The 17,979-nt window shown below is 40.0% G+C and overlaps 1 protein-coding gene across 5 annotated transcripts in view; it reads left to right on the plus strand.

The window, feature by feature from the left end:
- The window catches only part of SYNE2 (spectrin repeat containing nuclear envelope protein 2), a 175,831-nt gene that overhangs the window by 82,824 nt on the left and 75,028 nt on the right, over positions 1–17,979 (plus strand). For all 5 annotated transcript variants that reach the window (XM_048305481.1, XM_048305476.1, XM_048305478.1 and 2 more), the window contains 10 exons: positions 2,195–2,350; positions 4,373–4,513; positions 4,841–5,023; positions 5,543–5,680; positions 7,321–7,506; positions 8,505–8,627; positions 10,199–10,381; positions 14,096–14,221; positions 16,561–16,755; positions 17,303–17,377. In XM_048305481.1, coding sequence (XP_048161438.1) covers positions 2,195–2,350; positions 4,373–4,513; positions 4,841–5,023; positions 5,543–5,680; positions 7,321–7,506; positions 8,505–8,627; positions 10,199–10,381; positions 14,096–14,221; positions 16,561–16,755; positions 17,303–17,377 — 1,506 coding nt within the window. The remainder of the gene's footprint in view (positions 1–2,194; positions 2,351–4,372; positions 4,514–4,840; positions 5,024–5,542; positions 5,681–7,320; positions 7,507–8,504; positions 8,628–10,198; positions 10,382–14,095; positions 14,222–16,560; positions 16,756–17,302; positions 17,378–17,979) is intronic.

A 17,979-nucleotide genomic window follows, 5' to 3' on the forward strand; every position in this document is an offset into this window, starting at 1 on the left:
AGTTCCTGAACTTACTTATTTATTATTTGAATTATATTCATTTCAAATTACTCCTATTGTGTTTATATTGCTATCATAATTTTTAAATCTTGATCAAAAATTGTTTTTAATTCTATTTAATCCAGTTATCTGTTAACTATAGAACTTCATAATTTATTTGTTTTAGCCTACTAAAGTGTAGTACAGATTTGGGCTCTCTTTGCTGAGTCTTGTATAAGAACTGGTTGGGTGTCCCCATCCTAGCACAGTTCTAGGAAAAATACAGCAGCCAAAGGACCACGGTGGCAGATAGGGGTTTAGCTTGAAAGAGAAACGTTTATTACATGTTTAGGAAGTTCTGAAAACCCATGAGCTAGCATTATTGTGGTGAGACCTTGGATTTGTCTGAAAGGGCTGGTTTTCTGTTTAAAATTATTTAGAATTAGAATTTAGAGTTGTGTCTGCTTTTTTACTGAGTTCTTTGTATCCAGAAGGAAATTTTACTACTGCAGGTGCTTTTTGCCTGCTCTTTTCCCTCACATCCAAACTTTGCTACTCTGAGCTCCTAAATTTCACCCAAAAGTGAGTTTTCACATTGTTCCTTTTTCTGATAGCAATGGCACAAGCAAATGTTAGCAGCAATTCCATCAAGTGATTTCTTTTTAGCAGTATGTCACAGCAGGCCTGTTCCTTTTGAGAGGATTGAGCTGAAAGGATTGAAGAATTCATTAATTTTACGTAGTCCAGACACCAGTGAGCCAAAATCTGCAGGGCAGTTTCATCCCTTACTTCCAAAGAAAATCTAGTTCATATGAAATCTATAGCATTAGTCAGGACTCCATTGCAGCTATTGAGTGGAAATACCTATTACACTTTGAGATGACAAACCTGATTTAGCTGGGTGACAAAAGTTTTAATTCACCCACACAGATGAAAAGGGGAAGTGTTACTATCTTGTCCCTTAGGAAAAAAATTGGGACAGTTTTGACAGGCATCTGCTTTCCAGCTAAATAATCTGAAATATGAACATGCAGTAATACACAGAAACCAGTTTGTAGAGACATCTTTGTTTTGGAGACGAGAGTTGTAAGTGATTCTTTCCAGTTCAAGTTAGGAAATCTGTGAACTCTCATAAATACTGGCACAATCTTAATTGGGCCATTTGACAACAGCAGCCTTCTCCCTGAGAGAATGAGGCACACAGCTGTTTTGTGGGTTTGAGGTTTTTTTTTTTAATATCAGACCCAGTTGTTGTGGGATGACAGAAAATAAATCAATCTCAGTCTCTTACATATTTCTGTGTGTTGCATTTGTGTGAAGGAAAAGGTTCCCAAGTGAAGACTATGAATTAATGGATTACCATTGCTCCTGACTGAAAAAGCAAAGGCAGTCAATTTTAGTGGCTTTCATTGCCTGGTAGGAGCTTTGGCTCATTTTTCCCAATACCTTAAGTTAACATTTGAGTTTCTCAAACAGCTGAGCACCAGGGAAAGGAACCATAAAGCCAGCAAACAGAACTTTCCAACCTGAAACTCTAGAAAACCTTCCAAACAAATGGATTTCTTCATTCTTTCTGCAGGAGGACTTAGCTCGGATTTTATTTCTAGGCCACAGGCTGTAGACAGTTGTTCAAGTTTCTTTTAGCTCATAAAACCTACATTCTTCATGCAGAACTGGAAACTACTGTTTTGAGAGGAGCCTGCTGTGCTGCTCTGTATAATTGCCTGAAAGCAGACACTTCAGCCTGAAACCTGTTGCTTTTTGTGGCCTTTGTGTTGTTTATAATAATGAAGGGATGGACGTTGGCTATTAAACGTCTTTCAAAGGGAAAAATGCACTTTGGGCACAAGGGAGAGCACAAAGGTTAACATTTAATCACAGGAGTTCTTCAGATAGTCCCTTTGCTGTACCTGTCAATGAATATCAGTGCGTCACTTCCCCGACATGGAGCAGTATCAGGTTTAATTAATTCGTACAGATTGAAAAGCATCATTTGATTAAATGAGTCAGTATTTCTTAGTGTTTATCTGCTTGCAGAGGTAATCAAATTCAGTTTGGTATCACAAAAATAACTTTTCCAAACCATAATCATGGTAGGAAATACAAAATGCGTTATGTATGTGTGTACATACACGTATATATGTATTTGTGCATTTACACACATGCACTTACTAAGAACTGGGTAAAACTGCTGAAGTTATTCTTAATTCTGTAGGAGCTTCAGAGTGTGATTGGTAGAGAGAGTCAAGCTCTGGAGGATATCATGAAGAAACTTCGGACCAAGTATTCTGAAATGTACACAATAGTTCCTGCAGAGATCGAAACACAGCTGGAGGACTGCAAGAAAGTGTTGCAAGACCTAGAAGAGAAGGTAACTGTTGATGTGGTTTTCATATTTATCTATTTGCAATGTATAAATACAGCTGTATTTGATGAACATAGCTCTAAATTTCAACTTGAAACGTTGATTATTTTTGTTTGCATTTTCTTCTCAGTGAAAATTGATGTGTGAGGGAAGATTCCTCATGTTAACTGTCTCCTTCTAGAATAACCTTACAGTGAACAGTGTGAATATAACATTTTTATTTTTTATTAAAAATGGACATGGCAGAACCTTTAGAAGTGAAGTTTTAATATGATATGGATGCTGTCTTCTATCCAATCTGATTCTTAAATTGGGAACGAGTAGTTGAAGTTGATTGGAAAGTTTCCATAGCTTGAATGAGAAAATATTTTCAAAACTGGGTTAAGAAAGGACTTTGAAACGGGATTTTTTTTTTTTTTTTAATGTAATTTGGACACGTGACATGGTTCTTTTTACCACCCCTGAGGACATGGTCGCCTTCCTTTAAAATCAGGCAGGAAATTTAAATAACTGAATCCCATTGCATCAGGTTTTTTTGCAGTATTTTCTATCTACAAGGGATATAAGCGGTTAGCTGAAAGCAAAATAGGGGAAAATGGAGTAATACTCTTAGTTTGGGATCCAATTTTTAGCCTGGTACAATTACCATCATTGTTACTCATTTGTGTTATTTTAAAAATGAAAAAAAAACCTTTTCAGTTCTCATATTCCAGAAATAATAATGTTTAATGTTAATTTTAAAGTTAAAGCTCTGCTAACTTGATAAAACTTGAAAGTTTAATAAAACAGTTTTGAAATCCAGTTACTTTTTAGTGTCTATCAAATTATTCCTTCATTTTATCTTACATAAAATATTTAGCACATGTTAACTAAAGCTTGTGAGTTTTAATTTGGTTAACTTTATAGTTTCTATTTCAAAATGGGACTAGTCTTTTCAGAATCAACAACTGGGAGGAGAGAAGGAAAGCAAAACAGTATGCTTTGAGCTTTTGTGGTTGTTTACTGTTTCTTTTACCGAGATAAAAGGTTATCCCAAAGCACACATTACCTGTTGGAGTGAAAGAACTGGTCCTGAAATGAGTAGATAATTAATTCATTAACTGAAAATTATCTTAATTCCTCATCCCACAACAAGGATGAAGTATTACAGTACTAGGAGATTCAAACTAAAACAACTACTAAATTAAAAATCTTTTGCATCAAGGCAGCATAAAACTATTCAGTGTGCATTTGCCCCCTAAATCCTAGGGCTGCAGCACACAAAGAATTTAGCAATTTCCTGGTGCTTGGCCAACCCTAGCAGCCAGCGGAGCTGTAAGAAAAGATGTCTCTTTTGGGCAAGATCAAGGACTTTCTCCCTCCCTGCACTTTATCTAGTCCTTTGTAACCTGGTAGCTTACGGTGTGTTGCTCAGTCCTGTGCTCAGGCAATTACTCAACTTCAGCTTTGAGAGTTTTTCTTTTTACATGGAAAATCAGGCCCCCCCAGTGCACCAATTTTTCATTTCTATGGAGTCCTGCAGAGTGAAATTAAGTTCCTCAGAGCTTTTTATTTTAGTGATAAATCTCCAAGTTTATATTGAGAAATTTGCTGTGCAATGATGCACTTTGATATTCCCTTGTTTGTTACATGGAAGTCACAGCTGTCAGCTGAGACATAAAGGTGTCATTCTGGGTTTCTCACAGCATAAATCCAAGTGTGACCCTTCCCACTATGCAGCATGAGCAGCCTCTGTTGCAGATCAGGGTGAAGCAAAGCACCCAGGGAGTGGCAGTGCCTCAGGGCTTGTTTCCTCAGGGATTGCCTTTCCGAGCCAGGCTTTTTTAATGAGAGCAAATTAGTGAACAACATGTAGATGTTGAACTCGCTCACATTAGTGCTTCTCCCTTCAAATGTAGTTCCATTCTGGTGTTTTGAAGTGACTTGTCAAGAGAAATGGAAAAGAATTTTAATATTTTTGGTAAAGTGGTGCACAGAAACAAGCAGATCTTTGTAATCGCCCCTACTGTTTTCTCTTTGCTCTGGCAGGTTAGCTCTGAAATCTTGCAGAACTCTCCTCAGTATGTGCTGAAAAGAAAAGCAGAAACTATTAACAATGGCCTTCAAGCTATTGAAAAGATGTTACAACAGAGGAGTGAAAACATTGCAAAAGCCAAAGAAGTTCAGAAGGTAATCTTGCAAAAAAAATTTTTGTGGGTGTTAAAAGATTTTTGGTTGTTTCTACAGAGCCTTGTTCAGCATAAAGTGGTCTTCCATTCTTTTTATGTCTGTAAAAGGAGAAGTACAAGCAAGCATTTAGCTGGTGAATATGTATTAATTCTTTCTCACAGGAAAATCCATGCTTTTTTCAACTGTGAATCACACCAGTAGATGCAAAGTGTTCTCTTCTCATCGTATCAGTTCTGAAACCTTTGCAATTCCACATATCCCACGTGAAGAGCTGCTGTTACCTTTGAGCCTGACCTTATATGTCATTTCCCTTCTGTCCACATGCAGCAAATTTGGGATATGCTGGACCTTTGGCATTACAAACTCAACGAGCTGGATGCAGAGGTGCAGGATATAGTGGAGCAGAATTCCTGCCATGCACAGGAGTTGATGGATATCCTGGTGGCCCCCTTGCAGCAGTACCAGCAGGTCTCACAGCGTGCTGAGCGCAGAACTGCCATTCTCAACAAGGTAGGTCCAAATGGAACTGTTTTTTTACCAATCCTATAAAAAAAACAGAGTGAAGGCTTTGCATGAAACATCATCAGAGGCTGTCAAATGAGTAGAGTCACAAGCCTGCTGTGGTAAGGCTTATTGTAGGTGGGGTTTCTGGAGTGGCTACCCCAAAGGGCTGGCTCAAACCATGGCTGAGGGGTTCATGTGGGGAATGCTTGCCCCTGGGTGGGTGTTGAGATGGTTCTCTCAGACTCTGCTAATGGGCTGTCTATTAAAGTACCATTGCCATGTAACTTGTAACAATGCTCCCATAAAATGTAAGCATGCAAGCACCAAAATTACCTTTGATGAGAGGGGATAGCCTGAAATCATGAAACCATTTCAGAAAAATGGTTTTTATTTCACCATGCTGATTTAACTGACCATGATGCAAATGCATCCTGATTTCTTTTAATCTTGTCCACAGATGTATTTATCCTATACAGTGAACAGCAATTCACTTGTGACTTGCTGTAAAATCCTGTTATTTCCTAGGCTACCAACAAGATGGAAGAATATGAGGAGCACTTGAAGAATGTGAAAGATTGGATAGAAAGCACCAACAGTTTGCTGAGAGCAGATGCTCAGCACGACTCTGCAAAAAGCTTACGCAAGCATACTGATGAGCTCCAGGTAAGAGCTGATGCAGATAAATGGTCCTGTTAGCACTAGTTGCTCTGCACAGATGCAGTTTTCCATTCTTAATTGTTACTGACTGTACTAGTTTGGAAACAAACCAGTGGGAGGCACCAAGTCAGAATAACAATTTAATGGAAATTAAAGAAAAGGAAGAAAAAAAGTAAAGGAAAACACTGTCAAACTGACAGAGTCAAGGTACAACCTGAGGCCCTGTTAGTCAGGGTGGTGGTAGCAGTCTGGTAGAACGGTGGCTGCAGTCCTCTGAAGCAGTGAGCCTGTAGTAAAGGGGTCTGCTCTTCCTCAGGAAGTCCAGTGGTGGCTGTGTAGCTCCTGTCCTCTGGAAATCCAGTGGGAAGGGTTGGCTCTGGTGGTCAGAGTCGCAGATTATATCCACGATGGGATGCTTGGTTCCTCCCTCTGGGTGGAGCATCTCACAATGGGGTAATGAGTCATGAGGCCAAGTGTTAATTAGGCTCATTAACAGAAGATAGTCCGGAGGGAGTTATCTCTGAGTCATGCGGCAGGACAATGATGGGCCATGAACAGAAAGATAGTCTGGGGGGAGGAGGCAAGGAAACACTGCCCCACCTGGTTTCAACAGCTCCTGAGGATGGCAATAGAATACACTGCAACCCAGGACACTAACATAAATAACTTACCATTTTCAGTAAACCTACTTTAAGTGAAAAATAGTTATAGTTGACACTCATGAAATACAGATGCTTTTTGGTGTTGGACATACCTATCTTGTGCAAGTGCTGAACTGTTGTACATCTTCCAAAAATGTGTGATTGTCTTCTGTAACCCTGCTGAGTGGCTATGGTCAGTTTTTACTGCCTGCATATATAGGATTCTTTCTGTATTATATGTGAGCCAAAAAGGCAAAGTGCTGTTTTTTTGATGTCTGTGTGCTAGATGGAAACTTTGAAGTGAGTTGTGGTTTGGAGGGCTGTGCTCACTGTTCCTTGAAGGGAATTCTGATTGGTAATTTCAAAAATTGAATGTTTGTAATATTACAGGGAAGATCAGGGCCAGTGCCAAACAAAAAAATTCTGGCAATTTTGTACTTAAAAATCGAGTTTTCTGTACATCCACTCCTTGGCTTAGACCAAGTGAGAAAGCTGGTGTTCTAAACATAGATTTTTGTAGTAAGATTAGTAAGAGTTCTTGACAGGAAGTAGCTGCCCATTCTGGGCTGATAGTTACAAAAGCATGTAGCCACAGTGGGGAGACTGGGATTTCCAAAACCCATGAACATTTTTTGTGGCAAAAGCTTATTGTCTCCTGTGTTTGTGAATTGGAATGTTTTGTGTGTTCTGGGCTGTGAAAGGAGTGGATTTGGAAGTGCACCCAGGGCTTGCATTAGAGTGGAAACATGCATTCAGTCCTTTCCTTCACACACCACCCAGACAAATGGATCACATGCATTTCTTGCAGCCTTTGCTGTTCTTCATTCTGGTGTTCACTGCAGTTAATCCGAAAGCTGAACCAGTTCATGGCAGGGGAAGAAACGTCACATCATGCACAACTAGCCTGATATTTTCTGGAACATTTTGTTCCTTCTAATCCTTACCTCTATGTAACTTTAATGTTCAGCAGTGATGTATCAAACTAAGCTCTTACTTTGTCTCCAGATGGCTTTGGAAGACTTGGAGCAAAAGCAAAATCTCCTGCATGGTATCTTCATGGAGCTGGAGGAGCTGACACCCATCTTTGAAACAGACAGTGTAATGCAACAGCTGAACGAAATAGATGTTCAAGTAGCAACTTTACAGCAGGAGATAGCAGAGGTTCTTCCACAAATCCTGCATGTGGCTGATGTAAGTCTGGGTGACCCATAACTGCTTTTAATGAGAGCTTCATCATGTGTTAGGAAATACAGGTTATATCACCTGCACGGAAAACAGGGTTTAGTGCTGGTTTTTGTAGGTGTGCCAAATGAGGAAATTAACTGTTTGGAAACAAACCATCAGAAGGCATTTGGTAACTAAGCTGTGAAGTTCAGGATTAGCACAGGATGTAGGAGGAAAGGCTGGGAGCCTGGGTTGGTGCAGCCTAGAAAAGCTTGGGGGTGAGAGGTTGATATTGCTGCTGTTTTCTGCTACATGATGGGAGACTACAGACAGAACTGGGCCAGGCTCTTCTTGGGATGTGCAGCAAAAAGATGAGCAGTAAGAGATCTCAAGTGTAACAAAGGAAATTACATCTACATAGTAGGAAGGATTTTTTTTTTTTTTTTTTTGCAGTGAGATTGGTCAAACACTAGATCGGGGCTCCAAGCAGGGTTAATATCCCCAGCTCAAGAGATACCCAAATCTCAGTAGGATCAGACCCCAAGTGCCCTGCTTTGATGGGTGCCAGAGATCTTTCAAGGTCCCTTCCAGCCTGTTCTACCCTGTGACTGTCTCTGGGAGTTCACAAACAGCTGTATGTGGATTCCTTTTCCATCTGATGTAAATCTTTTCCTATTGGAAGCTGCAACAGTATGATTACAGCACTTGCCTATGCTGGTTACTCTCACCACTGGAAAACTGTCTTCTTACCACTAGTAATTTAGAATGTGAATTTTCAAGGATATTTCAGTTCTGTATTCAGGGTTTAAAACAGACCAGATGATCTTAAATACTTAATTCCTTTAGAAGTTATGACTATACGTAATTTATAATAACTAGCCTTTTGATTGATAGCATTCTTTAACATATTCTGGCTGTGCTGTAGTCATTTTTCAGTATTTCTTTTTAAAGTGAAAAGACAGAACTGCAAGTTGGCTTTGGTGTTTGGGCTATCTACAAATACTCCCTTTGTTCCCAAAATCTAGGAATTGGATGCCATTGAATCTCATGTGAAAGTGTTTGAGAAGGATGTTGCAGAAATGAAGACAATCTTGTCATCAGAAGATCTGTTAGAATTTTCTCCTAAAGACCAACTTAAGCATGGACAGGTCTGTGGAAACTCCTATTTAGGCTTTCTTTTTTTCCTGATCAGTGTAAACCCTGAGGTGAGACTGTTGAGAGACCCTTTCAAGAAGCACAGTCATGGTTTGAACACACACTTGAAATTAAAGCACTATTGAGAACTATGCCCACAGAGAACTTGACTGTGTAACTTAAACTCATGTCAGGCATAGCTGCCCCATTTGAGGATCTCCATTTTTTGGGAAGTTTGTGGCCTGATTTTCAAGAGATGTTTGCTGCACACTACTCTACTTTGCACCAAACTGAAATCTGAAGTTAAAAAATTTGGCCTTATTTTTCCAAAAATGGAGGCAAATTTTAGCAGATGATCCTTTTATTTCACACCACATGCAGTCCACAGTGTTATCTGCCTGAAATACAAAAATCATGGGTTCAGATTCAGGTGAGGAATAAAAATACCATCATATCTTTCATAGCAGTGTAACTCTCATAATAAAGCTGTGCAGCTTGGTTATCCAGAGAACAATTTTGTGGTAACTACATTACATGGAAAAACTGAAGTAATATTTCTTCAAGAAAATAATGTTCACGTATCTCCTTACTGTAAATCAAAGCCCGGATAGTACAAAAATTCCTGATGCAGACTTCTTATGAATGAGAGAATAACCATCTCTGTTCCCACTGGGGCATTTCAAAACAAAATCTTCTTGAGAGGGAGTTCAACAAAAAAGTTAGTCATTAAAAACCCTACAGGTGGTTTGTATTTATATTACCTTTTTCTTCTGGAGTTTCCTGCTGAATGAGGTTCCAGTGGGATTTCATATTTCTTCAGGAGAACCGAAAAGTTATGAGTTGCTATTGCCATTCTGTCTTTCATAAATTGATCACTGAGTCTTCCATAAAACACATATTGTGCTATGAAAGGGCACACTTCTGTTCTTCCCAAAATGATCAGGGTGGTTGTAAACTGGGCATTCACTCAAAGTATTGTGATATGAAATGCTGTCCTTGACAGGAAAGCCGTCTTCAGGGGTTTCTGTTGACTTCATCTCAATTCATCATCTCATCTATGTTTATTAGGCTGCTTTTGGGACCATCATAAAATGACTGGTTTGCAGGACAAAAGACAAAAACCAGAATTTGCCTAGAGTGACGTCAAAGAATTCGCACCAGTTTTTAACTGTCTTCACTGCCAGTGATGTTCTGCTTTGAAATGAGCTGCTTAGTAAATAGCAACTAATCTGAATGTGACACTTTTTTGTCACTGTGCAAACTTTATGTATGTATATACAGAAAAACCAGAATTGTAAATATAAATTATATCTTTGTCTTGCTTTAAACAAACTCACCGTGGATTTTCATTTATTTTTCCCAAGATTCACAGAATCAGAGAATATTCTGAGTTGTAAGGGACCCACAGGGATCATAGAGTCCAACTCTTTAAGTGAATGGCCCATATGGGGATTAAAATATTCTTCCTTCGTAAATGGGAAACTCACCAAAGACAGTTTTTGCTCATCATTAGTGTAGTATAAATTTATGGTGTTGATTTTTCTAACTCAGTATCACATCCATCATCTATCCTGTATCCCGACAGGTTATACTTGAGCATGTTGGTCCCATGCAGAAGACTATTGTTCATATACAGTCCTATGAAGATGCACTTCAGCTGCCAGGGCTGAAAATGCAACCTTTCTCAGTCTTCCAAAGAGCAAGACAACTCTTGAGAGAACTGAAGAAATTAGAAAAAATTACTAAGGAACAAAATGAGCTGCTGGAGGTAATTGATGGGGTTTTTTTTCTGACAGTCACCTGGACCACCTTTTTTTAGAGAAATTTTGATCTTTAAACAATGTTGCTTTTGCAGCCAGTAGTTACACCTACTGTGTCTTCTGTGTAATGGTTTGGGGCTGGTTTTTGTTCTTCCTGTTTAATTTGATCCTGCAACAAAGCACACTGAAGTCTTGAAATGCATTTCAGTTTTCCAATTCAGTCACAGCTGACACCGTGTTGTAGAAGAAATGAAGGCTCAGGTGTCTCATGCCCCAGGTTTGCACTGGTGATGGAAGTCCAGTGTTAGTTGTAGGTGCTCACATCTGCAGCATTCAACTCCTTAAATTCACCTTGACCATGGAAATTCTTGTTGACAGCCATTAGGTGGAAATTGCTAACAGCAGAAGGTCTTTTACTGATCCAAGTCAGTGAGCCAGGAAAGTGGCCAATCCCTACAGCTGTGTCCTGGTTAATTCACTGTTTTGAGGCAAGCCAGCATGTGACAGGGACCTTTGAGATGCTGTTGGCCAGGCTGGGTTTGGAAACAGAGGTGATACAGCAGCAGGAGAAGGCAGTGCTGATGGGTCAGTGAGTGTTAACTCGGGGACAGTGAGAGTTACGGAACAGCTCCAAACCTGCAGGAGTCTCTGTGCAGCACTTCACTGAGCAGAGTGGTTGTACCAGCTCAGGGAAGTTCCAATTCAGGGCCTGGTCGTGCTTCATTGCCCAGGCTGGAGGAAATCTGGAGCTTGGTAACGCAGGTTCCCATGTCAGCAGAGGAATGAAAGTTCTTGTTTGACCCATCCATTTCTTTGCAGGATGCTGACAGCGCCTAGAAAAGTGTTGTGTTATCTTTGCTGATCTGGTTTTCCTAACATGTTAGGGTACAGCAGAATGCTTTAAAACATCTAACTGGGCGTTTCAGAGGCCCGGCAGACACAAGTGACAGCTAAAACAGGAATGCCCATCTCTGATTTTCAGTTTGTGAAATTAAGAGCACCACACAAAGAGAAAAACTCAAGCATGCCACATGACTAGTGCATGCTTGGAGTTCAGAAAAAAGCAATGGCTATGTTAGAGCTGTATAATCCCTACAATCCTTTTTTTTTTCTTTTTTTTTGGTCCATACAATTTCTTATGTCTGAAAAAATGGATGTGGTAAAATGTACCTTTTTTAGAGCTACCAGATGAAATAATGGAGAATATTCAAAACACTTTAAAAAATCAGAAACAGGGTGCTTTGAAATTATCAGTTGTTATCATGACACTTGTAATTGGTTTGTGCAGAGTATTAGGTCAAATTTTAGATTTTTCTCCTTTTTGTAAAGCTGTGACCTTTTTTTGCTCAGCATTTGCCTTTGTTTTGTAGACACCCAACAATCTGCAGGTGAATGAAATTTCTTTGTGAGAAAACAGATTGGAAAAATTGCAATTCTTGACAGCTAGTGTATCAAAAGCTGTGCAAAAGAGATTTTCCAGTGCAGTTGAATGGGTTGAAAGCAGCAGTACTGCAATACAAGTCTAGCACCACCTAAGGTGTAACAAAAGATAAAGCCATTAAACTATGGCATTTTGAGTGCTGCATAAAAAATGTGGTAAGAATCCTGCTAGAGAGGAAAGCTAATGGCAGCCAAGCTTCATATATAAAAATAAATACATTTCCCTCCCCCCAGGGATTAGTCTTTGGATGAGTTTGTCCATACTTAGCTATGGATAAGGCAATGGGATATTGCACCAATAACTTTTGTGTAGTTAGTTGCATTGTAACACCTGAAACAGTAAATCAGAAACAAAGCCTGTAATAGGTATTGAAAGTGCTCTGGGCCAGGATTTTAGGTGCCTTAGTTCTTGGTTGAATGTTGCCCTCTGTTTTTTTATTGTGGTCTGTTAAGTCCCACACCTAAATAACGTCATCAGGAAGAAGATTTGGAAGCCACATCTGCTTCTACTGGTTTTCTGTGCAAGAGAGTGGTATTATTTGCATATCTGATGCTTTCCTGACCTCATTTTCACTAAGCTCTTCCAAAACAAATACACTGTGGGTAGGTGGGCCTTTTCCATGGGCAGGTCTTCTAGTGTTACCACAATATGAAAAGTAAAGAGCAACTGTTAACCAGGAAATAACTCAAAAGAGAGGCAGCACTTGTAGGAAGAAGTTCAGTCCCACATATGTGGCATAATTTGGTATTTTGGATAAAGGATAAAATCAGATTTTCTTTTCCCTGAGTAGAAGGCAGAAACAAATTAATTATCTTCAGGTAAGTGACTGTATTCACGTATTGGCCTATGACAGAAGACATTGGAGTCTGTATACGAAATATTCAGACTGTTTAGTTAGTCAAGGAAATTTGAGGTAGTACTCACTTAACTTATTACTAAACACTCCTATTCATATAGAATGGAAGGTATGGGTAAGCGAATCTTCCTTTTAGGAGATCTTCTTTTACTTTCTCATTGAAGCTGAGCATGAGAGGACCTATTCCTTTTTCTTTCCTCTTTAATTCTTTGCCTATGGCACTAAGATTATAGGCCACAATTTAATATCTTTCCTTTCAAATTGGCTTTCATTTTTTTAAGTGAGGAAAATAGTTTCTTCTAGGACCTGTGAGTAAAATAATGGTTATTTAGAGCCTTATTAGCCTGCATTTTCTTGAGAGGGAGTGCTGCTTGGAAGAAGTGACTGAAGAAATGGCACTGTTGCTGTTCATGCAGGTGACATTCCTTGCTCTGGAAGGCAGAGTCTGTGAATACTTTGCAGTGAGATCTTTGACCTCTGGGGTCATTCAGGTGCTGCTCTCAGCAGAGTAGGATCAAGCCTGTTGACTTCATTGTTTCTTCATTACCTTTTGCAAGCACCTAAGGAACAGTCCTTTGATATTCTTTGGTTCTCAGCCTCTGGGTCCACAAACACAGCACCACCAAATGCTGTGCATATTCAATGTTTTCACAAAATATTCTAACTTGCAGATGTGACAATTTCTTAGTGATCTGAGACATTATGACAGGCTATGACTGACAGATATGAGTGTGTGGGGAGATTGCCCGTTTCTGCATGAACAGTAAAGCCTGGGCGGGGGGGGGTGATGAGATTTTACTGTCACTGTCAAGTGAAAGTGAATTTGGCTGTTTATAAATATAATTATGTTTTCCTATAAGCCATGTAAGCAGAAGAAGTTCACAATGTGGGAATGCTTATCATTTTTGTTGGAAGTATTCAAATTGTCATTGTAGTTTGGGTTATCCTCTGAGCTGCAGTGTTTGCCTGGTGTACAGCACAGCTCATTTTTGGTCAGTGCAGAACTAGCTGGCAGTAAAGCCTTGAGCGCTAGTAAAAACCAGTTAGGCTTCCTTATTTGATATCAAACCCTGTAATTTCTCTCTTTTTCAGAACCTTTTCTAAATTGTAATGAATGTGATGAAATCTGCTCCATTTCAACCTGATAGCCAAATTCACTGTTCCACTCTGGAGCTCCTAGACAGAATACTCCACCAGACTTCAACTTGTGGATAGAGCAGCTTGTTTGTCTTTAGCAAGTGAATAATAAACTTAGTGAGGGATGGAGTTGTGCAAAGTTAGCAGAACAAACACAGTTTCTCTTACACATAACTACAGATACAAAGGAGGCTTTAGTACTCTTCAGTTCAACTTTGTTTCCTTACTGACTTGTTTGTTTCTGTACTCCTTATTTCAAAATTATTTATGGAGATTGCTATTTCACAGGAGACTGTAAAGAAAACAGAAAAATGTGAGCAAGAAATTGAAAAGTTGAAACAACTCCTAAAGAACCATTTGGTTGAAATATCACATGAAGATCAACCACAGGCTCAGAAGACTCCTTGTCCAGAGGTGGGTTTCATTCTTTTCTCATGTGTGTTACTTGCCCTGACAAACACTAATCATGGTGATGCAGAGCACTGAGAAATACTGGTGTGCTTCCCTTCCCCACCACAGTCAAGCAGGCAATTGAATGCCATAGTGTGAGCGTGCAATTAATCACAATTAATACTACTTTGCAACTTGGGTGTATCTTTCATTATGTACTCCTTACTGATTTTGATGTGTCATTTGTGCCTATATCAACTTGTAAGAAAAATTGAGGGCTGTTTTCATGACAGCTGATTTGGTGAAACAATAAGCAGCACTGAGAGCTTACCTGTGCTCAGCATCCTGCTAATTTCCCTGAGGTGACAGCTTGGGATAGTGCCTAAGGACAGAACTGAGTCCCTTTCTGATGGCTGGTCATGCTGTGGTACTTTAGGGGATTCTGGTTGGGGTTAGATTCATTAGACCCCCTTCCTTGTCCTGACTGCCACACTGTGTTTTCATCAACTGATAAGCATGTGTTGCTTTTCTCTCTGCAGTCAGATGCTTTCTGTAATGGATGAATTGATTTTTTTAATGCAAAATTAAGATGTGTTTTAAGCTCTGCAGAAGTCAGGAAATTACTAATTAAATGTAATAGCTATTTATAAAGTGCCTCTGAAATGCTCAGTTTTTTCCAGTCAGTCACAGTAAAGTTAATACACTTAGATTGTGCTTGCCTAATAACTATAATCACTCAGTAGGCTCCTAAGTACGTAGCTGCTCTGCTGTCAGCTGGTTGGATGTTGGAGGCTTGATGTAGTACTCAGCATGACTCATTTCCTGATCCTTCCTTGTTTTTGTCTCTGAGTGTAGGATTTTCTGTTTAATAGTTCTTGTTTTAGCAGAAAACTTGGTAGTTACAGCATTGCATGAATAGGAGTGGGCAGTGGAATCTCCCGTCTTACTGAGGGATGTCAGAAAAAGAAGTGATTTTAAGAAAGGTTTGGTTTCTGAGGAGGCTATGGCTAATTAAGTTTGCAACAGAGTAGCTGGTAAATCTATGCTGGCAAGTCTCCTGCAGTGAAATAAATAGAAATACTGTTCCTAGTGGACATTGATAAAAACATGCCAAATTGTCATGAATGTCTGTTTCTTCATTTCAATGATGTTTTCTTGCCTCTACCTTTGGATGATTTTATCTTGTGGTTTTGAGGGTACAAAAGGAAGAAAGCATCATCAGAGCAGAGTTCCCATGTCCTTTGAAAATTTGCTGGAGTTCCTGCCTCCACCTTCCCTGTCATGCTGCCACCCTAGAGCTATTAACAGAAGCTGTAGTGGAGACAGAACCAGCAGGCTTGCTGCTTTCATCTGCCACAGATTATTACTTGCATAACATCCCTAATGACAGAACATGATGTGGAGCCAGTGCTGTTCTCACTTCGAGCCTGGCATCAAAGCTTGCTGTGATCAACTGAGCCCAGTGTGCAAAGGGATATTTAGCCAGGTTTCAGTCTTCTGAGCAAGTAACAGTGCTTCAAAGGGCTTTAGCACTTCCAGTAATGAAGGGAATAGGCAATTCATTCCATGCCCTGTCTTACTCTGTTACTTGCTGGGATTTCTTGGTTCACCTGGAGGCTGGGTGGTAAGAAAAGCCCTGGGAGAAAACTCTAAGGGCAGAACACTGGCTGGAGCAATAGTCATGGCCAGGAAGGAGACCAAGACATATGTGTTTCCCCCTTTGTTAGTGCAGTTACTTGGGTTATTGTTTGGTCTCCGCGGAACATTAAACATTTTCCTTGAGCTTTGTTGGGGTCCATTTCTCCCAGTATCACATTCAAAGACATGGGATAATTTTAGCCCTAACCACATCCCTAACACCCATCAAATGGTTTTTTTCCTTTAGGCCAGCTCGGCAAAGACTGAGCCCTGAACTACCCTCATTTGCTGTCTTTGCACTCCTCAGGGCTTTCCCAAGTGTTGAGTGTCAGGCTTCCAGGGAAGGTAGTTGGAGGTAACATCACCTGCTCTGACACACATAGTAATGCAACCCATCTGCATTCCCTCTGTCCTGGAGGAAACTGGTATTCTCATGGATATGCAGGACCTAGTTAGAATTAGTTCCAGCCTGCCACATTTCCTTCCACACTCCCAACTTCTGTATGACCAGTGGCAGCTGCTGTCGTGCACTGAATCTGTTGCTGTTGGTTTGCATGTACCTGGACATCTCCTGCAGTGACAATGGGGAACTGTCCCAAAGCCCAGAAAAAGGAAAAAGGGGAAATGGCCCCAGTACCAGTAAGAGGCATCACTGGTATCATCTGTTATGTTGCTGTTTGGTTAAGTAAGAACAATGGATGCTTACAGATGTTGTTGCTCCTTAGGGAGAAATGGAAGCTGTAAAAGAGGAAATCATTAAGCTGTGCCAAAGAAAGGAAGATTTCCTTACCGGGATGAAGAATTCCATGTCTGAGCTTCACCAGCGCCTACAGCAAGAAGTGCTTGAAGCAGCAGATGAACTTCCAGCCCCTGTATTAGCACAGAGTGACCTGATTGGGACTGATATTTCTGGTCAGCAGGTAAGTGATCACTCACTTGAGGGCCAAAGAGGGGAGGTAAATAACCCTTCTTGCTCCTGGAGGAGTGGCATGTGAGAGAGGAGCACCCCTGCCCGTGTGAATCAATACTGTCTCTCCTCCCTTTGTGTTCAGAAGGACGAGTGTGATGCATGTCTAGGAGAAGGCAGGAGTGCTGTACCTCTGGCTATTTTTTAGCCTTTTTCACTTTAAGCATGAAGTTTGCATCAATCAACAGCAAAGTGCTCCATGGATAGTTTTGTTGATAATCAGTTGTTCTGGGATTTTCAGTGAATTATCTTCATGGGGCAAAATGAAATTTGTCCCTTTTATAGTTGTGCTGTTGAAACCTAACAGCATCAAGTCCCAATTTTCAGAGGTGCTTAGAACCTGCAGCTTTCAGTGACACTAATGTCGGTTGCCAGATGTTCAGTGCTTCTCCAAAAGTGGATCCCAAGAGGTAAATTTGTTTTGGTTTACATGAAGTGAAGAGGCTTTTACCGTTCTTGTCATGATTAATGGGGTTGTCTCTCTGTGTGTATTTTTGTAGCTGAAAAAAAGAGGAGTGATATCTCTTCTACCTTCCTTGGATGAAGAATCAGAAGACTGTTCTTTACACAGTAAGGTGAGTCCAGTGTGTTTTATATATATACAGCTGTGTATGTAAGACAGAAGATTTTGGTAAAGGAGAAATTATGAAAAATGTGAAAATCTGAAATATTTCAACTCCAAAATATCTGTTATCACTTCAGGATACAAAGGAATTGCACTCAAGCCAGTGTGCCAATATTCCAGTGCCAGTATTACACAGCACCTTGTTCAGTGAGGTGTGATCCTGCTTTTGGTGGGATTGCTTTTTTAGTAATATCCCCTTTATGGAAGTGTTAGTGGCAAAATACAGGCTTAAATACCAATGTTTATATGTGGAGGTGTGTTTCAGAAAGAATTAGCCTCTGGAATGCCAAAACATAAAAAGCAACAACAAAATGTATCTGTATGTTTGAACTTAAGAAAAAACAGGTGTGATGAGACTATTGGGAGTGAAGTTAAGATGGAGGGAATTTCTGGGAGATGGGGGGAAACTACAGGAAACTGGGCTCTGAATCTGGAGATCCTAAATGCCCAAGTGAACTGCAGAGGAGCAAAGCAGGGAATAAAGATTCATGATGAAATTAATTGCTTTTGGAAAAAAAAACTCCATGGCAAGATAGTGCAAAGAAGTCCAAA

The sequence above is a fragment of the Corvus hawaiiensis genome, chromosome 6, assembly GCF_020740725.1.
Source record: "Corvus hawaiiensis isolate bCorHaw1 chromosome 6, bCorHaw1.pri.cur, whole genome shotgun sequence".
Taxonomy (NCBI): domain Eukaryota; kingdom Metazoa; phylum Chordata; class Aves; order Passeriformes; family Corvidae; genus Corvus; species Corvus hawaiiensis.